Consider the following 25,453-nt stretch of genomic DNA (forward strand, 5'->3'; position numbering starts at 1 on the left):
TGCCACTGCAATAACCAAGTACTAGCATGACTTTGTAAAACCAGTAACTAGAACCATTATACATTCCTGTCACAGTTTGCAGTACTGCCTAGTCTGAATATTGTTATTAATCATTTAGTAAACTGCTTCTTTTTGACAGTGTATGTTGAAACTTTGGTTATGAAGATAATTAGAATATTGAAGATGATTATGCTCCATCTCAATAAAACTTGGGTAGTGTTGTTTTTTTTGAGCCACAAGGTGGCAGCAAAAAAGTGTATTCTAGCCACACATACTTTCCCTAGTAAGGAAGATGGTTTGAGCACAGCCTACAGAATATAACCAGTCTGATAAGACTTGCATTGTTTCAATGCTCTATTTTTGCATTCGGCAGTTACTAGGATCTCGTTTTCAGCCACTTCATTCTCATTTTCCAAAGACTGAGCCATCAGGGTAATCTTTCACTGTCAGAAGATCCAGTCATTTCAGATTCTGTAAGCTCTCCTTCATTGAGTTATATAATCGGTGTCATTATGTACCATCTGCAGGTGAGAAGAGAACTCTTCTCAAAGAATATTTAACTTGTCTTTCACTTAAAATGGTAGAGACCAGTGTGGTATATTGATGTTAGAGTGTTGAATCGGGACTCTGGAGATCTACCTTCTAGTACCAGCTCAGCTGTGAAGCTCAGTGCATGACTTTGGGTCAGTCATGGCTTTAACCTACCTCAGAGAATGATTATTGTGAGGATAAAAGGGAGAGGAATAGCTCCTTGCAAGAAGAACAAAGGCAGGGTAAAGATGGAATGCAAACAATGTAGTGTTATGCATCACTTTCCATTTACTGCTGCAGTACAGGATATTTTCTTGCAGATGGTAAAACAACCTTGAATATTTTGATCCTGGTGTTTCAACTCATGAGACCTGCCTAATAAAGGGCCTTCATCTTGGTAATGCTAAATTGAACAACGCTGTCACTTACCTGTTGCCCATTCTGTTGTCCAAAAGGGCTTGTCTACTTCATGACACTCTACAAGTACTGTCAGTCATTCTTGAGGCAACCCCTCAGTGTCAGATCCTTCCACATGATTTAGTAACCCTCGAGAAGCATCCATTGTACAGCCATAATTTCCCCAAAAAATCAATTTTAGTAAATTATTCCTTTTTCCCTTAGAAATTAGCTTGACCTTCTAGGTTTTATTGTTTTGGCAAATGTTGCGCTCTTTTTTGACTTCATTGATAGTTTTCTCCACTCTTCTGATGCTTTGCTGTTTCCTGTAGACTTTTCTTAATTGGAGACAAGTGATCAGTAAATTCTGTCAGTCCTTCCATATAGTCCTCAGGAGTTCAGTGGTAAGATCCGAAGTACCCCAAAGTATCGTATCTCCTCATTAGAGGTCATATTGTGTACCTGGGGAAAAATAGCTCTGTATCTTCTTTGGGGCTTTAGATAATATATGTGGGTTCCAAGCCTGTCCCTAGGTATCTTGCATCTTGAAGCCATGGATGGCTTAATAGCTGTTGGATACTGATTGGACGCTGGGGTAAATCACAGAGTTCAGGATGTATACCTCCCATCTTATGCGATGTCACCTAACCCTCTCATTTTATCAATTTAAAATATTAGTTGGCTGGAATTTTCATTCCATAGAGTCAGCCAGTGCAGCAGGTAACTTGTGTGCAATTCTCTATTCATTCATATGTACTTAATCTTGTGGAAGTCAGGAGGGCAATGCATGTACTAGAGCACAGGATTCCTGACCGTTACTCAGCAGATTTTAGCGATACCTTCCAGACTTCCAGTACCTCTTGTCACTTTGCAAAGCAGAAGCTGCTTGACTTTCTGGCATATTTTGTTCTTGTCACATGCCATCATGTCTTCTCCAACTTATGGTGACCCAGTGAATGGCCTCCAAAATATCCTGTCTTTGACAGGCCTGCTCTGCTCTTGTAAACAGCCTATTATTTAAGGTGTTGTGTAGTGGATACAAAAGGTGTTGTTCATTAAGCAGGTTTTTAGGATTTGAAAAAGTGTGGTATTAGAGAAAACGGGGGAAAGTGTTTGAATATGATGCAGAGGAAAAGAAATAGTGTATATATCTGCAAGAAGGGTGCTATTCTTTTAAGCACAGTGCAATGCAAAACGAGAGACCATTGAAAGGGAGCTATGGTGGTAGTTTAGTGACAATGGGTCAAAATGTTTATATACTAGAAGGCTTCCATTTCACTAAATTGCTTTAGTTAAAAACAACCAATTAAACAATAAGCTGTATTTAAGAAAGAAATCAGCCTTAAACTGCAATCCTTCCATGCTTATGTCAAATCCCATTGAAAACAACAAAACAGTCTGCTCAGGAATGTGTTGTTAGCTAATTAAGCTTTTGCTGTCTCCTTGTTTTTGCATCAATATCTGAATTGTTTTTATGTAAATCAGTTCACAGAGCTGGCGTTAACTGCACATCTTTCCATCCTTCTGGTAACTATCTCATCACGGCATCTAGTGATGGCACCCTTAAGATTATGGATCTTTTAGGAGGAAGGCTCTTGTATACACTTCATGGACATGAGGTAACTTGTTACTATCTCTTCTATCCTTGGGTTTTGCTTTTAAGGGCTGTTCCACAGATTATTTACCAGCACTCAGATCAAAAATGTGTAGGCAAATGTATGTTTGCTTGCTTGTTTGAATGGAAAGCTACTGTAACAACGTGTGCCATAACTATTTAATTGTGCTGTGAGCAAGTGCTGCATACATGAAGCACCCAGTTTATGCATTTGTGGCATTAATGAAAGTTCCTGTTTTATTTCATATGTTGGGTGAGCGCATGTAAAGCTTCGGCTATGAGCAGTATGGAAATGTAATAATACTGTCACATTAAACCACCCTGGGAAGAAGCTATAGTGCAGTGATGATGAACCATTTAGAGACGAAGTGCCCAGACTGCAACCCAAAACACATTTATCACAAAGTTCCAACACTATAATAAAACCTGAAAACTGGAGTTTTAGTTAGAAAAAACACCTCACAGCCAGTCCATGCAAATATATCCTTGGCAGTGCACTGACCGGCTATGCGAAAGCTTGGACGAGTCACGGCTACTGAGTCATGGCTTGTGACATCATCACCTGGCACCACTACTCCTTTCCAAGCATGTGCATGGCCCCTATGTATGCTGTTATCTGATGCTTGGCTGCTGGGGCGATGCTGGGGCGACTTGGCTTGTGTGCCGACAGAGAGGGCTCTGTGTGCCCACTGTGGTACGTGTGCCATAGGTTCTCTCCCACTGCTATAATGGGTTAGTGGTTTGTTTCTTATTCCTAACAACCAATCTCTGCTCAGTGGCTTACCATGGCTTATTTCTCTTCAGTCTCTGTCAGTCCTCCAGCCCACTGCCATTAGATATCCCAGGGGACTTGGCTGCATAAATCCTCATTTGCTTGTTCTTGACAGTGTCTTCCACTTACATGCTCAATTCTATTTCTGCTTAGAACCAGAAATGGGGATAGAATGAAACTCTGCAAAACTTCACAGTGGAGAACAACACATAATTTATATTTCAGCTTAAAAGGGACAAGTGACTACGTGGAAACTTCTAGTTGGTTTTAATGTTGTCTTTTATGAGTGGTCTACTGTATTAACTCTATAAACAGCACAGTAACAAAGAAAAAGCTTTTATAATAAAGCTGACATTTCTTCTTGGAGCACATGCGTGTAAAATTGTATGTAGAAAGTGGGGCAAGGTAGCAGGTAGGTTTGTGTCTTCTGGTGTATATGGAGGTTTAGGGAAGTAAGGAAAAGTGGAGGGGACCAACAGCTGTCAGGTAATACTGAAAAACTAGAATATCCAACTGAAATACACTCATTACCCCGTTTCAAGGCAAAACTCTCTTTGCCACTTTGCTTTTCAATTAACAGCTGTCAAATGTGCACAGAGTAACTTGTATACAGTCTCTCTTTGTCACTGTTCATGGATGTTTACCTTCTAAATTTTGATAGCAGATACTTACCAGGACATTGGCCAAGCAGGAATCCACATTTTGGGCCCCTATCAATGTGCAGCTTATACAAGATAGGTGTGGCTGAGACACACATTATGATCTCAGTTGAGCACCTTTCTGCCTCCCAACCTCCCAAAAACGATTAATGAGCCAGTGACAGTGTCACTTTGGCATTTGTGGAGCAACTGTCAATGGTGGGCTCCAGAAGTAGGGTGCGGGGAAGCTGACTGCCAATGAAGTTGCAATTGGAGCAGGGAAGGAGAGACAGGATGGGCTCTGCTCTGCTGGTTGGAGGACTAGTGAGTACCGAGGAAGGATAGGAAGGACCCACAATAAACTCTTTGTGTGTCAGGCATACATGAATTGTTCCATCAGCAATCCACACTGTGTAACTTATTCACAGGATGAGTTATCACATTGTTTGAACCTGCCAATATGAGCCCATATATACCTATTGCTTTGAATTTATCTCTTGTAATGATTAGGAAAGAGGCAAGAAACAGGGATCACAAAGTGGGAGGAGGAGGGAAAGTGCACATAGGAAAAGGGCTTTTAAAATTATTATTCTTTTCTCTTTGTACACTAGGGACCAGTTCTCTCCATAGCCTTTTCAAAAGGTGGGGAAGCATTTGCCTCTGGAGGTGCAGATGGACAGGTTTGTTTAAACATTTTAAATTCTTAAACAAATATGGCTCTCTTTGTTAATAGTTTCTGAAATACTGTCTTAATATTATAAATTGAACCTGTTTTGCATGTCTGTGTGGGTATGTCTGGTGCATGCAGGTCACAATATGAAGCCTCCATATGATCCATGCATTGTTAAGTAAAGGGACTATGATTTTTAAAATGTAGATTAAACATAAGCAAATAATGAATCATGATTTCTTACAGGTGCTGCTGTGGAAGACTAATTTTGATGAATTTGAATACAAAAAAGTTATTAAGAATCATATGCAAAAACTGCAGAGCGATGAACCTCCTCACCTTCTTGATATTTACCCTCGATCGCCACATCGTCATGATGGAAAATCGCAGTCTGTTGAGGTAAACTATTATGGCTGCTGCTGCTGCTTAACCATTGATGAATTAACAAATAATTGTCTACAATTGGGGTTTACAACAAAATATTGCAGTAAGGATTGTGTCTGTCCAAGGCACTAGATGGATAGTCATGCCTTTTCCAGGCTACTACTACTCTATTGTTTTCTTAATAGTCAACATCACCACCTCCTCAGTTCTTATTGGGCTGCTTGGAGCTTTCTCTCTCCTCAGGCTTTGTTTTTTTAAAAAATAAATATGAAAATAAATATGAGTTGAACTTGCTCCAAGGTCCTAATACTTTCTTTTTATATTTGTTTTATCTGTGTATGGTCAAAAAGTTAGAGAATGAGTATTAGAATGTAGGCTGTTCCTTCTGCAGTTCAGGATGTTTTTAAGGCACTGAAAAATAAAAATGATAAGCTGGCACTATATAAAACATTTTGTGTGGTACATCTTCCCTTAATCTTGTTGAACAAGAGATGCTTGTTTGATCACAAGTGTGGTGTAGTAGTTAAGAGAACCAGTGTGGTGTAGTGGTTAGGAGCATGGGACTGAGACTCAGGGAATCTGGCCTTTGGTCCCCGCTTACCCATGGAGCCAACTGAGTGACTCTGAACTAGTCATAGACTCTTAGCCCAACCTACTTCACAGGCTTTCTGTTGTGGGGATAAACTTGAGAGGAGCAGGAGGAGAATGCTGTAAGCCACTTTAAAATCTTTAAAAAAGAAAGAGGAGGAATATAAATATAATATGTAAAGAAGTAGTAGAATGATACATTAAGGAAATTCAGGATGACTAATACAGTTCACAGCTTCTGTCGTCAGTGAATCTATAGCCCACTGGGATGTGTAGTCAGTAAAGCAGTTTCTGCACAGTCACTTGTTCCTCCATCCTCATGATCCATAAGTCATCTAGAACTATTCAGCCCTTACCAACTATATAATATTGGGCATAGATATAGATAGAGAGGAACAGAAAAAAATAAGTGCACATACAAGAGAAGAATATTTACATGGTGTGAAAAGCAGTTGTCATGATTACTGAGTTTGAGTACAGCCATGAATAAAAACATGGTATCTTTTATAATTATTACAGTATTACCAATTTATTTTGCTTCTCCTTGTATTTGCTCTTCTTAGCATACTATCATATAATGGCTTTTTAAATATGCTACTACTAAAACAGCAGACAGTCTTTCACACATTTTACATGGAGGATGTGTTTGGTGCATGCACAGATCTTTCAGTGCACACTATGAAGGTATGGCAAGAGAATGGATATTAAAATGCACACTGGTGAAATGAACACACCCTTGAGTATTATGATCAACTTTCTGACTCCTGTGCATTCTTTATAGATAATGATGCACATGTCCCCTTTAGGCTTTACAGTGTTAACCCATTGTAAATACTGTTTTTTCCCCATAAGGAGACACTTCTGTCAAAATATGAATCAGTTTTATAAAAGAGAAACAGAACCGAACACATAATATAATATAATCACAAACATAGACCGAAGTGAAGCACACATGCAGATTAGGCATTTCAAAATACAAAGATGAGTAAGATCATCTCATAGTTGGGACATTTTTGCAAACAATTCTAGCCCCTTATGGATAGCTGGATACTATGTTCCTTTGTTTAATGTATCCTCAGTTGGATATAGCACATTTCTGGCACTTGTCACTATCCTAGGGAAGATCAGGGGAATTTGGGAAGATACCTGACCAAGAGTCCAATGCTTTTTGTTCTGCATGTGGATAACCCCCAATTGCATTGTGCAAGCAGCTCACTCTGTATGCCAGAATGAAAATCTAGTGCTTTGGGGAGGAAACCAGAACAGACAGAAATGCTTGTGGCTGGAGCAGGGGGCCTTTGTCAATCTACCTCGTTCCAAGAAGGAACATCAGTACTCGCTTGGTAGCTTCTTGGTTTTGTTGCATATAACCATAGGCTCTTAAATTTTTGTCACAACAACAAAAAGACAGTCAAAGGTTGAACTAGGCACTCAAATCAGCTCACCATGTGCACAGTAGTTTTTGGAAATGCTGTATTCCTTTTTACAGCCTCTACAAATAATGCTTCTTGATTAGTTACATGAAGATCTCTATCTGTGAGCAGTTTATATACCTGCTCACCCACAGTTCTTTCAGACATTCCTCCTAACAAAGTCATAAGAAATCTTTTCCTGGGATTAGTGTGCAGTTTGTTCTCTGTCTCTGATGTGTGCGCATATACACGCGTGCACACACACACAGACACACACACAGAGCAAGTGAGAGAGAATAATCTCTCTTTGTGGAACCCTGTGTATACAAAGGTATTGAAATATGGGAACATTTAAATACATTTGGTCCAGTTATGGAGCTTACCCTGGAAGTGCTACAACTCACTGTCACAAGTAGTTGGTGTCATTTGTGTAATGGAGTTGGTGGGATTGTCCACAGGCATTGTATACTGCTCACCGACGGTCAATAGTGTACAACCAGGCAGACCATGGCACAATTTTACTTGTATATTCAAATCTATATTGTAGCTGTATCTGCTGTTCATAGGCATTTTCAATGAATACTCATTTTTCTTAAGTGAATAGACTTCTAACTGCACAATAGGTGGCACTAAAACATAACAGCCGATCATACAGTAGAAAACAGCCCAGTATGAAGTAGGCTTTTTCAGACTGAGTTTAATTTTAAATATGGTAGGTGAAATACCACATACTATTGTTTCCGTCTAGTATAATTTGGCAGCCTAAATCAAGGGATTACCTGAAAAAGTTGACAAACACTGCAATTTTGAGTAATCATTTTGAATACTGTCAGGTGAAAAAGAGTTGAATACTTTTGACCGGGAAGGGCATGATGGTTAAGAGCCTCACTTGATACAAATGCTACAGCCCCTCTCCTGACAGATAGGGGAAGTGGAGCACATTCACCCTGTTTGGCAGCTGCTACAGCAGATCCCATTCAGCATCTGTCTCAATCCAAATTAAACTTTCAAAAAGATTTGCCATGGGGCTGAAGACTATTTTAATGCCGTAACATGATGGCTGATCCGCTGTTTGCTTTCTAGCTATTTTCTGTGAGTTTTATTTTGTTTTAACATTCTTCGTTAGATTTTTTTTAATGCTTTCAGCAATTTTGGTCTAGAAGGAAGCCTAAGCATTTATTGAATCAATTATTTAGATACACTTCATCAAGAATTGTTTCTGCTCTAGATTCAGCATAGAGTCTCCTGCTTCTTTTCATTGGGCTTTATTTGTCCTCACCAGTCCCACTTTCCTTTGCATTCATAATTCTGGGCTCTTCCTAAGTGTGATCTGCTTGTATGTAAAGTATCTCTAAAAGTTCATCAATATTATTCAGCAAGCATATTCTGGATGTTATATTGCCATAGCAAGAATCTGTTAGCATTTTGCATTTCTAGATAAGGTTTTAAGCATTTTTAAAGCAGAGGTTAGTTTAAGAATGTGACTCATAAGATGTATGATAACCCTTAGTTTATGCCCAGTTATCTTGGTATAATTCAAATATAAACAAGGTATCAAAATAAAGGTGTGTGTTAAGTGCTATAAGTGACTAGCAAATATTTTTGTATTTAATCGTTTGCAAAGAGTAATATTCTATTTATTTTATTTCTTTACTACCAAGTAGCTGTTTACAACACTTCTATTAATAACAATAACATCGTACCATGTGTACTCTTTGATTATTCAGCCCTATGCCCATGCTTAATAGTATCTTCAAATCTGCTTTTCAACAGATAAATCCTAGCTATGATGTAACAGATATGCAAACATTTGACCCACCAATTGTAGATATTAGTGCTTCGTCTTCTGTTTCTCCACTATCTTTGGTAAGTTTTTCAAGGTAAAGTGGCACACTGTATATAAGCCAAGCATTGTTAGTAATACCTGTTTTATCTAGAGAAATACTTTCTGTAAGATAGGATTTTGCTGGCTAGCTTACTTATCTGAAGGGAAGAAAACTCTGGTCCACAAGCCAGTTCTCGTACCCCTAGCAGCCTTCCAGAGCTCCCCAGATGACCATACCTACTTCTCATGGTCCTTCCCTCTCCTGATCTCTGCTAGTGGTTTCTCTGCTTTTGTTCAGTTTTTTCCATTCTAAAATGTTGCCATGCTTCTTTCAAGGCTTAATGACTGGCAGTATGAGCTTTCAGCTAAAAAAATGCTGGTATTATTTGTGCTTTTAGCCTCTCCACCTTTGGCTCTGCCCATCATTTTACTGACGTCCTTGAGAGGGTCTCTGAAATTGAATTTGGTTCTTGGTCTGAGAGAGGTTCCTCATTCCCTTTTAGCTTCAGCCAGCATTTTCTTGTAACAGTTAAGCAGTGCCAAAAAGACTTTACCTATCTTTTTGTTGGGATTTTGTTTTTATCCTCTACTGTTTCAATACTGGTCTTGCTTCTCAGTAATCTTTGGTTGTAAAATATCCCATGTTCAGATTTTATAGCTTATTAACTATGACCAACACATAAGGAGAATCACAGTTTTTGTTTAATGACTGTGGGTTGTTCAAGGGTTGTTAATTGCAGCTGGGTTCAGACAATAGCCCACATGTCAGGAACAAACCACACTCAACCCATATTCCACTCCTGAGAGTGGGTTATTGTACATCTGAGCAGAAACATTGTATCAAAGTCTGCCACTATGTGGAAGTGTACCACTAAGGCAAATTGTACCAGTTTTTACTAGGTGGAACCCATAGTGCTGCACATGACCAAAGCAGCATGAGATGAAGCCAAAGTGGCTCCCGTGCTGCTGCCAAAAGCCCGATGTGTCCAATTTTCAGACTGAGGAGCCCTTGGTTGCATGGGTCCCAACTTCCGACTTTCTGGGTAACATGGAAATACTTCAGCCCCTCATGTTGGAGCATATTTAATGCTTACTTCCTGAATAAAATGTACAAATCTCCTGTATTCAGACTTCCCTTATCATAAAGGTACCTTGGGCTATATTGATATATACCCTGAAAAGAATTCTAAGAAGGGACTTTTGTCCTTGCCAAATCATGAGTGCTATGATAGGCATTCCTGCACATCATACAGGATAAACAGCAGTGTCGCCTGCCACACAGTACTTTCTGCCTGGGATTCAGTAGGCTGGCAGTTGCTTTGGAGCATGGCAAATATGAAGGAAGTGTCATCTTAACTAATCTGTCCTTACTGCAGCTACTGGTTACATATTTGAGGATACCAGTGAATTAGGCTCTTTTTTCTAAACAGTACTTTGTCTTGTGATATGTGTGTGTCTGAGTTATGTAAAAACAGTGATATACTATTTTCGGAGTTCTTACTAAGTTTTCTCTTTAAAGTGAAATAATTCACATATAAATGCAATTTAGTTAGGATTGTTGCTCTTAAAGTGTTTTAATAAGCCTTATGATGTATTTGAGCATCTTTTTTAGGTTTTTGCACTACCATTGTCCTATTTGCTTCTTGCTTTGTAGTGTTCTGCTGAACATGTATTATGAATATCAAAATAGGCTCTAGAAATCAATTGTCAACAGGAAAAACAGTAAACAATAACATGTTGAACAGGTAGACCCATTTCTGTTGTCTTTCTATGCCAAAAATACAGAAGCTTATATGCCCATTACCTAGTATTTATCCTCACTGATACTGACTACTTTAGATAGTTAAACAAAAAGCAACTCTTCTGAGTTTTTTAAAATTAATTTGCATTCATGACCCATCAAAGTATTGCCCAAAAAAAAAAACAAAAAACCTAGAGCAAGATTCATTAGTTCCTGTCATGGTACAATTAAGTATAAGTAATTGTACTTTGTGAACTGCCCAGAGAATATCAGCTGTTGGGTGGTTTAGAAATTAAATAAATCATAAGTAGGATCTGCTCTACTTTCCTGGGCTAGATTCCTGATTTGGGGGCCAGAGTGGGGATATTTCAACTATACAGTATTTTCTTGACAGAATGTATCAGTCTGGAAAAACAACTGTTCAACATTGACAGTAGTGAAAGCTTGTCCTAACATCGCTTAACAACCTTCCACCATTTGTTGCTTTCCAGATGTGTTGAACTTGAATTCACAGGATGCCCTCAGCCAGCCATGCAATCCAACACATCTGTAGTACTCTAAGATCTAGAAAATATATTTTGAAATGAAGCAATAATGCATGGCACTCTGTTCATGAACAGTCTTTGTGAGATGCTTTGTGTGAAAGAGGCATCCCTTTGTGCCATTGCATTAGATGTAGAGGTTCTAGGTATTGTTTCTCTGATACTTTACCTGGTACTTTTCTTGTGAACAGTGACTTCATGTTTCCATCAGCAATTCCTCAGCATGTTTCCATCCCTGCCTCCCCTTTCTAGACAATTCTGAGAATCTAAGCTGTGACCATCTTTCTCACAGCTGATTCTGAAGAATGTATAAAATGCCTCACAGTCATCAGCCCACACATCAACTAGCAACTGGTTCCTTCCTCTTCCTGTGGAAAAGCAGCATTCTCTGAGTGCTGTACCCTAAGGAATGCAGAAACAGCAGCAAGCCTTTCACACAGGAAATTACTACTCTAGCCCTCTTAGAAAGTGCTTCTGTCACTTGGACTGTCTGCCCATAATGAGCTTCCTGCTGACCTACAAGATGATTTACTACTGATCTGAATGCCTTTGCCAGTCTGTAAGCATAATGGCAGCTAATAAAGCTGGCAATCAGCAGCTCTGTAAATCTGTAACTGCCCTCTTTTAAACTTGAACGTGGTCAGCACATGTATACGTGGCAGCAAGTTTTCATGTTCCATCAAGTATGATTGGATAGCAAACTCTGTATATTTTATAAAATGGAAAATAATTGTTACTAATCACTAAACCAGGTACAAACATTTTCACTTTTAAAAAATGTAAATGGATCATTATAAAGTAAACACTTTTAAAGCCCTTAAATCATATCGTATGGACAGCTAAAATGGGGCAAATGAATGCTGAATACCTCAGTGAGTCCATCTTGGCATATGCCCCACTGAAATGAATGGAGATCTCAGAGTAATAGTGCTTGAGAGATTTGTGTCCCGGAGCAGTGCACTTGACTTAACTGTATTAGGCATCTAAAAGGGCTAGGATGCATGAACAAAGTATTCTCCAGACATCTGCACAACAGCTTATATATCCTTTTGCCAATGACAGTAGCACATGATCCCATCCTAGCATGGGAGGGGAAGAAATAAATTTGAGGTTGCAGGATAAATTACATCTGTTTACATCTCTTTTTAATACCTAAATATATGTCCTGTCTGAGGTTGCAGGATAAATTACATCTGTTTACATCTCTTTTTAATACCTAAATGTATGTCCTGTCTGTATGGGAGGAGAGCACACAGGCTCCAAGGAGTGCAACACATTAATAGGGTAAAAAGAAAAAAAAAGTTTTAAAAAATTGTAATGTTAGTGGAAGTGGAAGTTGTGTTCTCATTTCCAATTATCCATCCTCTGATATATGTACAATATAATTCTAAACAGCAGTGATAATAGTAATAGATTTTCTGGCTGGCAAGATAAGTATCAGATATTTCCTGTCTGCATGTTCTAGCCAAAGCTAAGCACTATGCATCAGTTGGTCATCTGCTGTGTTTCTTGAGGTTTACCCCAAGGAAAGCATGCATAAAATTGTATCCTAAATCTCACAGATCACTACTGAAGTGGAAAGTTAAGCAACAATTTAAATTTAACCCTTTTACACAGTCCTTTTAGGACTATGGAGTGGTTTTCTGCTTGACTGCACCATGGCCTGAAAAGAGATGGGCGAGTCCTTTGTGGAAGTAAAAATGGTCCCAGAGCTCCCACAGTTGCCTACTCCTGTTTTAAATTGTCTGTTTAGATTGCATTTATTGTACTATGAATGCAGCTGTGAGACAAGTCATGGCAACAGCAGGAGGAGTACATTTATGAGCTATTGTGCCATTAGGCTGTTAAAAGTACAGTGTAAAAGTCCCTTCATTGTTCCGTTATTAAGTTAATTCAGTCCAGGGTAGAGTAACAATATTAGTCCTGTATAGAGTAAACCCACCCAGAGGAATGAAATTTAAGACCATTTCAAATATTGAATACCTGATTATGGCAAGTTTTGTGACACCATGGGTTATGGTGTAGTCCTTGAATAACCAATGGTGTTGTGTTTTTAAATAATATTGCAGCTTCAGATTCATGATACAATTTAGAAACAGAAACAGAGTGAGTCAGAAGGAGTCTCCTGGGCCATCTAGTCTGACCCCAACCTCCAGCTGGCTCCACTCATGACATGCCTACCATGTGCATGTCTAGCCTATCCTTGAACACCCTCACAGATGGGGCTTCAACCAATTTATATGATTGATTTTTGTAGTTATTGTTTTTCTGTTTCACTTTGTGTTAATTGCTTTGGGAGGCAGCTGCCTGAAGAGCAGGGTACAAATTAACTATAGTAAACATATAGAGCAAGGTTATTTTGGCTTTTTAAAAGTTTTATATGCTTTTTCAATACAAGAGACAGATGAGAAGAAAGATCAGATAATTATGCCTTGAGGACTGCTGCAATGAACTCTTAATTCTGTCTAGCTATTGAAGGATCACAGGTTGATACTGACAAGCTTAGCTACAAACTTAGAGGTATATGCCCTATTTCAGATCAGCATTCAGAGTGTTGACATCACTTACAAAAAAGAACCTGCATGCATTGGAGCTCCTTGTCTTTTTTGGAAAGCTTTGTTTATTTTTGTTTATTTTTCAAATTTTTATGTATTCCAAGACTCATAGAGGGTTTTCGAAGATCCTTATCCTTTGGGATTAGCTTCTCCTTTTCTGTCAGTAGGCAGAGACAACACCTACCAGTCTCCTGTAAAGGAAGGGGTATCCGTGGTCTCTAGGAACTGCCCTGTCCCCTGGCAGTAAACAGGACCTTCAGTGGACTCCATGCTCACTGAGCTTGTTTGTTCTTTTTTACAGCTGTTCTCCACTTCCTGCCCCACCCCCAGTGGTGGACTAATTATTGTAGTTGGGCTTTAAACATAAGTGAAAGAGGGTATTTGTTGATCTTACAGCATCTTCTCAGCAGTGGGGCCAGAGAGATCCTGATCCTGATCTCCTGCAGCACAGGAACTTGGAGCAAGCAGTCCCTGCCACCCATTCTCCTTGGAGGGCGTGCAGACAGGAGCTAGATTAAGTTTCTCTCCTTTCCTACTCAGTGGGACAGAGTTGGAAACTTAGATGGAAGCTACCAGTTCTACCACAAAGTCTCCACCTGCAGGAGTCAAGTCAACACAGTGCTCCAAGATGAGGGTATGTCAGCAGAAGGGATGAAAAGAGCGTCTTTCCCTCATTCTTGCAAACTGCCATATTTACCCCGAGTTTCTACAACAGTTACCTCCACAGTAGCTCTTTTTACTGATGGAGAAAGTGGGTCAAGGAACTTATGTGACAAACATATAGAGTCAGTGCTTCACAAGGACTTCAAGGTCTCGGCATCGGCATTTAGAGCAACTGTTACAAATTCCACATTTGCTAGAACATATGGGCTCAGGATGTGGAATAGTTGGATTCCATTCCTGAACTAATGACAGATTGCATAACATTATAACATACTGCAACACACTTGGCAGGCTACTTAATGAATGTAGTTCAGGCTCAGCCTAAGACTTTGGCAGCTAATGAGTAGCTTACAGAAATGTATGGCTATATAGCTGGACTGTGGATCCCTTGACCTTTTTGGTTGTATGTGCAATCAAGTCATCTCTGAGTTAGGGCAGCCTTTTGAATGAATGCCCTCAAAAATAGCCTGTCCTTCTCAGCTCATGTAAACTCAAAGCTGTGGCTCTCATATATGCTCTTTTCTTCTGCTGCTTGTAACTTTTTCTAACATGATTGTCTTTTCCAGTGAATCTTGCTTTTCATACTTTTCACAGTATGTCATCTTCAGTATTTTTGCTTCCAGAGCAAGTTCTTGTTTAATTTGATCTAGGACCCACTTCTTCATCTTTTGGTTCATCAAGGGTATTTGCAATACTCTCTCCAACACCATGTTTTGAATATACCAAAATTTTTCCTGAAATTATTCTTCCCTGTCCAGCATTCACATCCATGAATAGTGATTGGAAATAAAATAGCGTGGATGACCTTGGCCTCAGACTTCAGTGAAACATGTTAATACTTGGTTTTTCTAGTTCCTTCATTGCTGCCCATTATAGGGAGCCTCTTCAGAAAGTCCTGGTGGAAGTTAAATACAAAAAGAAGACAACAAGGTCTTGTCTCAAACTAGCTTTCATCACTATGGCTCTTCTAATACCTCTAGTTTTCTCAAACCACAAGCACAAGTACCCAAGAATGATAGATTCTTACCTAAAGCAAGCATAGTAATTAATTCATTTGCAAACTCTGGCAAGGGGACAAAACCCCACGTTCCTTCTGACACTAGAGGTTCTACTGAATACAGATTTCTCTAGTGATGATCAAGCTGGGCAAGAAAGACAGAGGATCTGTTCAAATACACAGAGTGTGGAAATACGATTTTATTTTCTTGGGTGCCAAGAAACATAGAACATGAACAAAGTGTGTTGCCTGCACACTTCCTAGGTCTGATGGTGCTTTTTAAGAAACTGAGTTGGTCACATTTTTGCATGACCTGTGCAGCACTTGTTGCAGCCCTTCCTGATGCACATAGCATCAAGGATCACTGTAAGGTGGAGTTTTGGATATGAAGGAAGAAAATCCTCAGAAGAGGCAGATCCAAGTTGTTACAGATTTTCACAAGGCAGGATTCTAAAAATGTCTAGGTATCCTCTAACAGCAGGCTGCAGCTTTAAATAGCATCCTTAGGAGCAGAAAGGGACTGTCTTCCCATCTGTGTATCTGCTTGTTCCTTAAAGGGGTGGCATTGCTGATTCTTCTTTGTATCTGTAGTTTTCCTTCTTGGAACTTAAATTGGGTCCTGACAGTGTCTCCCCTTTTGAGTCTATGGGGAAAATTTCCATTAGACTTGTTCAAAAAAAATTTAGTGGCCATTAATTTTGCTTGTAGGTTGTCTGAGTTGGGGACATTGTCCTCTAATCCTCAGTTATGTGTATTTCATGTCAATAAAGACATACTTACTTGTGATCTGTCACTTACCTTGTATCCCAAGGTAAATTTCAATATTCTGTAGGTCCCAGGAGATGTTTTTTCTACCCTTTTGCCCTAATCCTAAGCAGCAAGAAGAAAAGGATTGGCATAAGTATGGTGTGCAGAGGGATCTCTGATTTTATTTGAACAGGAGACCAGCACATAGAAAATATGAATCTTTGTGTCCCTCATGGATATGTCTTTGGAAGAAGAGGGTGGCTGCCACTTCAGCTCCCTTGTGAGATAGGTTCTCCATTGAGGATATTTGTGGGACTTCCACATGGGTATCAGTATATATTTTCCAAATATTACAAGGTGGATAAAGGCTCTTCAGCCAATGCTGCTTTTGAGAGGAATTTTGGAATATGTGGTTCAGCCTTAAGGTTAATTTACTGGGCTACAGTGGTGGCATTGCTCCTGTATATCCAGAAGGATAAGAATCTTCGAACGTCTTCTGTGAGTCCCAGGAGAAAGGAAGGTCATATGTGAATTCTTGTTTCCAGAAATCCTGGAGGGCATTTGCCCAGCTCTGTAGTCCTGTGGTTGAATTGAGGGAATAGCTAAGTTTTTTAGGGCTTCTGCCACACAGAGTAGTAGACCATTTTCTGAGAAAGCATGGACGATAGCTTGTTTCAGTCTTAGATTTTGGTTTTCAAACTTTGATGTTACCATATTGGTAATCTCATTTTTGTTTTATTTATAGTTTTGCTTTGGAGGTAGTAGAGGTTTGCCTGTTTTTCCAGTTCCGATCTGGGGTACCAGGGGAGAGTGGCAAGACGTTGGCTATGAAGGGGTTGAGTCAAACGATAAGAATCTTAGAATGCCCTCAAGGAGTCCTGGAAACAGGAATTCATGGTAAGAGTTTTATTTTTCCTGTTTTTTGAGTCATTTCAAATAGAACTATATGAACAGAGTGCACTTTCACATTCATTGTATAATATTCTAGTAGATGGTGGTCTTGAATGTTTATATAATTTATTTCACAATTTGGTATATATTGTCTAACATTAGCATCTGTTTTTTGGCAGATTTCGCAAACTCTTGTATTGGCAAAACTGGAATTGCCTCATGTTGCTCATTTGCATGCACTTGGTTTTTAGGTTGTTTGTTGAAAAGAGGTGGCAGACTTTGTGGCAGATTTAATATTTTTTTTTCTCCCCAAAGGCATCAAAGGGTGGCAGTACACAGAATTTCCCCCTTAGTTTGTATTTTTGCTGTAGAGTAGTTTAGAGACTTGCAAACTTTGTTTAAACTGTGAGTCTGAAATTACATTGACCATTTGAAAGGGAGTAAAGAAAAAAGAATAGCATGCAGTCATTTCCTAAATTTATTCAGGAGTAAATCCCATTAAATCCAGTTGTGTTTGCTCTTGGGTATCATATGATTTCAGTCTTAGTTGAATTAACATTGGGTATGTATTATTTTTGGGGCAGTACTAGAAGTGCCCTATTCTTATAATATGCTGATTTTAAAAAAATAACGCTGAAATATTTAGAATTAGGTGATTGTAAGCAAGCTGCCCCATCCCAATTACTTCACCATTGGCTGAAGTTCAAAAAACTACTTTAGACATGCCCACCTGTTTAGGTTTGCCTAGTGGCATTTCCTGCCCCTTTTTGAACAGGAGACTTCCTCCTGTCTTACCACAATCTACCTTTGAAAGCCCACTCGATTTCAAAAATACTTTACAGGTAGCTTACCAATAGGCAAGGTGAAAGAATGGATAAGTGACCCAATATGCTAGTCTGTTAAGATGCTGTTGAGATAGGGAAGAACAGTGTAGTTGGTTGTCTCCCAGATATCTCTTTCTCCTAGACAGGTGTCAAGCCCACTGAGGGTATTTTTTACTTCTGTATCTTCAAAGCAATGGATGAATATAAACTTCTAGCCTACTATATAAACTGCTAGCCTAGCAACTTTCATTAATGTTTACCATTGTGTGGAAGGAAGATAGCTTCACACTGGAGAGATTTTGCTGGCTTGAGAACAATACGTTATGGAAGCTGTCAGTTTGTTGTGGGAAGCATCTCCTTTGCATGCCATTCCCAGACAGTTTGGTGCTTTTTGCTGTGGTTCTATTCTCAGGAATGCCAGCCAGTGTGGAAAATGGATCCTTTTATAAAATGGCTGAAGCCCGGTTCAGAATAGATGACACACAGAAGGTTACCATTTTTAGGAAACAAGTCCAAAGTTTGTGTGGAAATAGTTGTGTGACTCTTTTAAACCCAGTTGTATTTTAAATGCAGTGCTGTAGAGAATATGGCTTGTTGTTTAGAAGATGTGGGTTGGCTGCCCAGTATTAGGTTTTTTGAATACTGGGCAGTATTACTTCCAGTATTACAGCCTCACTTATCAGGCTGAGGAGGATCTCAACAAAATATTTCCACAGAGAATTGCCTGTTCAGGTAGTGCAGGTGAACTGGTTGGCTTGGAGGAGATTCAGTACTTATCAGTTATGAACTGTTACAAATTGAAAATCCAGATGACATATGTTCATGTGTGTGAGGGATGTTCTGGCCATGAGGGATGTAAGGGCGATGCAGGGAAAGCAGCTGTGTCCTCTTGAGCTTCAGAAGCAAGGTAGGAAGACAAGAAGCTAGTGGATGTGTTTAGGGGAAGATGTTGTGAGGGCTGGCTTTGGGGGAGCTACTTTGATGAGAACTCCAGCTCAGTAAGGAGAGAGGTAGCACATCATCATAACTAAGAAGCTTCACTGTTAGATCAAGCTGTGAGGTGTTTCCTAGGATCTGTGCACATGGTTTGAAGAAACTTGGTGCCCATTAAAATTGGCTCATTAAAAAAATCTGCTTGTAAATGGAGGAATGCTTCCGTGGTTTCAAGTTAGTTGTCCTCATTTCAAGTGTTTCCCGTCCTACCTGTTTACAGAGATGCTGAAGACCAATCTTTATTACACTTATTTACCCATATAATTAATTGTTATTTTTGGCATATGTGGTCTTCATAAGAGTATTTGCAGCTTATGAAAGTACTTGTATATGCTTTTTCCTGCAGCATGTATATTTAGAGTTGACTTCTGGCAAGGAATTTCTCACCTTTGGGAGCACAGAAACTATGACGATTTTAGCTTATGGTATATTCTTTTCTTTCTTACCTGATAAAGAGAAAATTGAGCCATATTTAGTTTGCATTTCTAGATGCAAATTAAATATAGCATCCTTCTCCAACCCATATGTGCTGGACTACAACTCCCTGCATGTTGGCTGGGGGAATAGTTAGGTTTGAAGCCTAACATATCTGGAAGATAACAGATTAGGGAAGAGTGAAATACAAGATATGAAAAGATTATGAGGAACATCAACATTATATAGACAGCAGCTTTTAAAATTTACTCATAAGTTTAATCCAAAATGTGATTTTCCACTGCATTATTCTCTCCAGTGTCCCGCACTTGGAGCCTATATTGACACTGAGGAAATAGAACAGGACCTGATTACATAAAACTCAGTAGGAGCATTGGCATCTCCTGTTATAGGCTGGATTTTTTTTCTGAGTTAAAATGCTAAACAGCAATAACTATGGCTTAATGAACAATGCTGGAACCTTTCCTAAAACCTGTCTCCAACAGCAAGCAAGCACTCATGGGGCTTCCAAAGCATGCAAGTACATGTTCTGTCCCCAAACCTTAAATCTGTTTAAAGCACCATAGCCTCACTTATTGCTCTGATTATGGCCAAGAGGCAGCTGCTATTTAATGCCGTGGCTGTGCTACATTTAACACAGCTGTCATTCTTTGCAAATAAATAAATAAAGCGTTATTGCAAGCACAGCTGTAGAGGCGGCAACTAAGAAGCTAGGCTTGTTTCCCCAAGTCACTGGGATTTCCCCCTGCTCTGTTCTGAAATGACCTAGTGGCCTCTAAATGCTTGGGTAGCTTTAAGTTAAATTAGTAAGAATAACATTGAGGTATGAAAATGTTGATTTCATTATTAAGGGGGAGATAGTAATCCTGTTAGTCTTGCTGCTTGCAGTTTGGGGATCTCTGCATTGCTGCAGATTTACAGCCCATTCCTAAGGCTTAAGGTGTAAGGGCACACATAGAGACATCCACTATTGCTGAAGCGTAGCTATTTCCCTAAAGGCTTCCCTGGGATTACTTATTCTTTCCTTCTCTTTTAGAAATAGCTTGGGTATGTTTGTACAAGCCTTGCAGCTTCTGTGCATTAATAAGGAGTGTAGAAACCATGCAAGTTGCAAACATTAGTCTGATTCTCTCCTTTCCAAAGCACTGATTCCTGTGCAAAACAGCTATGCTGTATGAGAACACCTCTCTTCTCTTGCACAGTATAGTCTGAGTAGCATAGGTTGCTTATGACACTTAAGCATAGGATCAGGCAAATGTGCTATAGGTTGAACATATTAAAATGCCTAAGCTGACGTATGCAACCTTTTTCAGGCTGAGGGCCAAATTCCATATGGGAGAAGCTTTCTGGGGGTCTCATGCCAAGGGTAGATATGCCAAAAATGAAGGACCAAAATTAATTCCATAGTTTAGCTTAAAGCTCTTACTGCAGTAACTAAGCCTTAGATGCATTTCAACCTTTTATAATGTGGGGAAAATGCACAAAATCCAGGAAAACCTCAAACAATCAGGGATTGGGGAAAAGGAGATGTGGACATCTGAGAAGTACTGTGGACCAGACTTGGCCCCTGACTGACAGTGTGACACAGAGATCTACCAGTACAAAATCATTTCTTTCTTGCTTGCTCAGATCTAACACCACAATCCCCCACCACTTAGTAAACTGAGATGACGAAAATGCAGAAATGGCAATTAGAGTAAAGAATATTTTTTATTCCTTGGCATCTTCTGTCCCCAGTATTTACTTTTATTTAAAATTTTTCTAGCCTACATTACAATGATAAAAAATAACAACATCAACAATAAAAGTAACAAAACATCTTGCGTAGAAACTACTAAACCCTAAAATATAGTTGCAGCTAAAACCCAAACCATCCAATAAAACATAAGTAGGAAAAAGGACAATGAAAACAAGGAGGTCATTAGGGCCTTCTTGAAACCTTTTAAAGGATGAGGCCTGATGGACCTCCAGTGGCAACCCATTCCAGAAGTGTAGAGCCATTATGGAAAAGGCCCTCCTGTGAGCAGTGAGGTAAAGGTGAGCAGTGAGAAGAGCCTCAGGTGCTCTTTTAAAAGTTTAGACAATCCTAAAAGGCTTGGGGAAAGAGAGAAACTTCAGGAAGTTTTCTCTCCATTTCTTTTTTTCCCCTTTCCTTCCATACCTCTTCATCTCCTCCAGTAACAGCTACTTCTTTTTTCTTTGATTTTCACTTCTTCCCCCTTCAGAGCACCTCTCAGTCTTGGGAGCACCAACTGCTATATTTGGCATGGAAAACTGATGTTTGTGGAAAAGCAGAACTAGTATGGATCTTTGGATCCCAGCCCATGTGCACTTGTTCATCACATGATAAGCCTTCATGTCAATAGCCATCAAGATCATTAAATTTACCTGTGATAGCAAAGAACAACTAGTAAAATTCATTTGGAGGTTAGCAAAACAGCAAGTGAAGGGGAAAATTGAGATGAATTATCCAAATAGGAATTTAAAAATGTAAGATGGATTAGATAGTGGTTAGGATAAATCTTTTACATACTTTTGTGAAAACAGGTATACAAGGGTAGCAACTGCAATAATTATCTTCAGGTTTGCTTCTTGAAAGGAAAAATGGATATTCACAGCCCAGAAAGCTGAAGATGTTTAGTCTTACCATAAATATATTATCTGTTTTCCTTTTAAATGAAGACAAGGACAAGAACCTCTTTAGCCCAGCCTTCCTTGCACCGAGATGGAGTGAACAGTGAAGACTTGCATCCTCCTCTGGGTTTATTCTCTCCAGCTGTATCTAACAGGAATTTGGATGGTGAAAACAAATATGCTGTGCACACGGTGGATGAAGCAGGCACCATGGATGAGCCTGTAGGCATTTCACCAATTCTGACCAATGCTTTAGAACACATTGTGGAGCAGCTAGATGTTCTGACTCTTGTAAGTAACCCCAACACCATCATGTCTGAAGGCCTGCCATTCACTTTCTAAACTGAGCCATTTATTAAATGGTTTATTTCTTTTCATGAGCATGTGATGTGATCATTTTTGTTTGAATTATTAATTGCCTCATTCTAATTGTACCTGTGAAATACAGAACATGGCTTGTTCAGTGTAGCCAGATCCAAGCTTTTGCTTTAAAATTAACAGTAATTCCCTTATTATAACATCACATTTAACTGGAGCCGAAAACGTATTTCATAGCACGTACCACTGGAATGTTGAATTCTGAAATAAATTAATCAGAATTCAGAAATATATGATGCTTGTCTTTCACATTTGTCCTTCACACCTTTCAACTATTTATGGGATCCAAAAGCCTATATACAAGAAGAAATCACCTCCAAAGAGAGAATAGTGAAGGGGAGTTATTCCTTAGCTGCAGCCTGTCACATATAGTTTCTAGCTGCAGCCTGTTACATACAGTTTCTGTTGTTCAGGGGCTGCAGCAGGTGTGAGAGGAGGAATCTGAAAAGGCCCCAGTGCAGAGACCCACACATAGTTCTGTGATCTCAGCTTTTTGGGGAAACACATTTTCAAATTTTCATTTCTGGACTTATTTATTATAAAAAGTTAGGTATAGTTTCCCCATATCATTATTCCCACAGTTGCTGAACAGGAATATTCTACCAGGTTCAGTATTTAGCACTGCAGTTCCAGACTTTAGAGCTGTTCTCTAATGCTATGTTGTTGACACTGAGCATATGATTTATCAGTATTTTGTGTCAAAAACACAAACATAAATATCCAGATTTATGGCATGGCAGGAAAGATTATTCCAAGTAGTAAATGTTCATAAAGTTTCAGTGTATTACTAAACCATTGCTCAGTGACAGAACATTTCAATTGAATCTTGCAGTTTTCTGATTTCCTGAATGTATTAAAATAATACAAATAATAATTTTCCAAATATAATGCTGTATATTTAGTGATTATCAGTAATAACCATTTATTGTTTTGCCTTCCAAACAGACTGTCTCAATTCTGGAACAGCGCCTTACTTTGACTGAAGATAAGCTGAAAGAGTGCTTAGAGAACCAAGAGAAAATGTTACTTTCTATCAGACAATGAGAATAAACAATACAAATGTTGGTGAATATTCTTAATATATTCTCACATTTAATATATTCTCACTAGTGAAAAGTGGCAGTCCTGGAGCAAAAAAGTGCCTCTTGTATATGAGAGTTTTTATGAAGATCACTGAACATGTATTACTTTTTTCATGTTATTAAATATGTAGAGATTTTTTTCTGAATATCCTGTCTCCCGATCTGTTCTGAAACACAGTGCCTGCAAGGCTATTATCTGGAGCATTAACCCTGGCTCTTTTATGCCCAGCCTTCCATATAAGATGACTGAGGTGTTGAGGAGGAAGTGCACACATATTATGAACTAATGGGTAGTAGGTGTGTAAGGTCAATAAAAGGACTTTGGCCTTGTGAGAGAGGAATGTTCCTGAACGGGAAGTATGTGGAAGTCATGCTGCCTGATTACTAGAAACCCAAATCAGCAGCTTTTTAATCAATAGCCTTCAGGCATAGATTTTTTTTTTTTTTTTTTTTTGAGTCGGTGTGGCAGGGGGTAGAAATCTGAAATTCTTTACATATGCTTCTAGATTCTGCATTTTGCATCCATGCAAATCACTAGACTGTTTGTTTTTTTGTTCATCAGAAAAAAACTGGGAAAATTCTACAGAAAGGAAATGAGAAAGGAAAGGGTTGTGTCAGTCTTTCTCCTGTATACCCCAAAGTTGGGGCTGGGCTGTTGCTTACACACATGTAAAATAAAATGCCAATGGCTGCTGTTCCTAGGTAAGAGCTTCAATAGCAAGTGATTTGCAGTAGGAAAATAGGAAAGGAGATAACATTCTACAGAGGTTGGGTACCCGCTTGGAGAGGAAAAGCAATGAAGTTGAAAGGTTCAGTTCCTTTCCACATCTCTGCTGTGGGTTGCCCTCATGCAGGGCTGCTTTGCCTAGAACCAGCAGCTGCTAGTTTTTTATTTCCTGTGTTTGTGTGTTTGTGTTTGTTCCTCCCTTCAAACCTTAGGTCTGCTGTCTTACCAGTTTTTAGGCATTTCCTTCAGTAAGGGGTGCTGTGGGCACTGAGAATTTATCAGTACAATAAAACAAATGACTCCAATAAATTAATATGCAGCTATCAAAAAACCAAATAACTGCCAGGAGAGGAGAAATAACAGAATTGTCTTCTCATGCTTTTGTGCTTTACCTTGCAAAGGAAAGGTACCTCCAGGTAAAAGTTTTTCCCTTATCCCAAATGAAATCCCTGTTTCATTTGGAGAGATAAAACAGAATAAAGGCAAAGGCAAAGCAACTGCTTGATGCTGACTGTGAGGTTACACAATTTCTATTGAAGTTTTTCCAGCCCTTAATGATAAACCTGAAAGCTTCACTCTTGTTTATTGCTTCACCTGTATTGAATATCAAGGTTTGTGGTGAGATGAATCATTCAGAAAGCACAGCAAAGCATGTTTGCACTAGACAATTGTTTCTGAGAGCAATTGATTCAGGAAAAAGTTCCATGAAGTTCAAAAGGTGCTAAAGCATCTGTAAGCTGGGGATTTTTCAGGAGGTAAACTCCAGCTGAGCCATATGCAGCAGGCCTGCTGCTTCATGTTCCCTCCTACTCCGGCAATTTTGTCAGAAGAACATTAAAGCTGCTGTCCCCTTTCAGGCAGGAAAGAAGACAGACTGCTGCAGGTAGAATTGCTTTCTTACTGAAACAAGGACAGGGTTGCACTCCCTCTAAAGGACAGGGTCCGCAGCTTAGGAGTGCTCCTCAACCACGAACTGTCCCTGGAAGCCCAGGTGACAGTGGTGGTGAGAAGCACTTTCCTTCAGCTCCAGCTGATCCATCAGCTGCGTCCTTACCTGGAGGAGAACTGCCTGACAACAGTGACACATGCCCTGCTTACCTCCCGTTTGGACTACTGTAACGCGCTTTATGTGGGGCCGCCCTTGAAGACGGTCTGGACACTTCAGATGGTGCAAAATAGGGCTGCCAGGATGCTGTCGGGGACTGGGCGTTATTCTCACGTAACTCCAGTCCTCTATCAGCTCCATTGGCTTCCCATTGAAGTCTGACCTCAATTCAAGGTGCTGGTTATTACCTATTAAGCCCTAAACGGCTTGGGACCAGGATACCCAAAGGAGCACCTTTTTCCCCATATGCCCTCCCACCCCCTAAGATCAGCAGCAGAGGCCCCCCTCTGGGAACCCTCTTTGAAAGA

General features: G+C 39.5%; 1 protein-coding gene across 3 annotated transcripts in view; it reads left to right on the plus strand.

Moving 5' to 3' along the window:
* POC1B (POC1 centriolar protein B) overlaps positions 1-23,459 on the plus strand; it is a 33,601-nt gene extending 10,142 nt beyond the window's left edge. For 2 of the 3 annotated variants that reach the window (XM_044455783.1, XM_044455784.1), the window contains exons 7-12: positions 2,413-2,546; positions 4,564-4,632; positions 4,869-5,021; positions 8,780-8,872; positions 21,902-22,144; positions 23,177-23,459. In XM_044455783.1, coding sequence (XP_044311718.1) covers positions 2,413-2,546; positions 4,564-4,632; positions 4,869-5,021; positions 8,780-8,872; positions 21,902-22,144; positions 23,177-23,275 — 791 coding nt within the window. In that variant the 3' untranslated portion in view covers positions 23,276-23,459. Of the gene's footprint in view, positions 1-2,412; positions 2,547-4,563; positions 4,633-4,868; positions 5,022-8,779; positions 8,873-16,821; positions 16,974-21,901; positions 22,145-23,176 lie in introns of those variants that run through there. The other variant, XM_044455785.1, reaches the window with a different exon arrangement.
* The last annotated feature ends 1,994 nt before the right edge of the window (positions 23,460-25,453 follow it).

This window comes from Varanus komodoensis, unplaced genomic scaffold, assembly GCF_004798865.1.
Source record: "Varanus komodoensis strain SLA01 unplaced genomic scaffold, ASM479886v1 scaffold8, whole genome shotgun sequence".
Taxonomy (NCBI): Eukaryota; Metazoa; Chordata; class Lepidosauria; order Squamata; family Varanidae; genus Varanus; species Varanus komodoensis.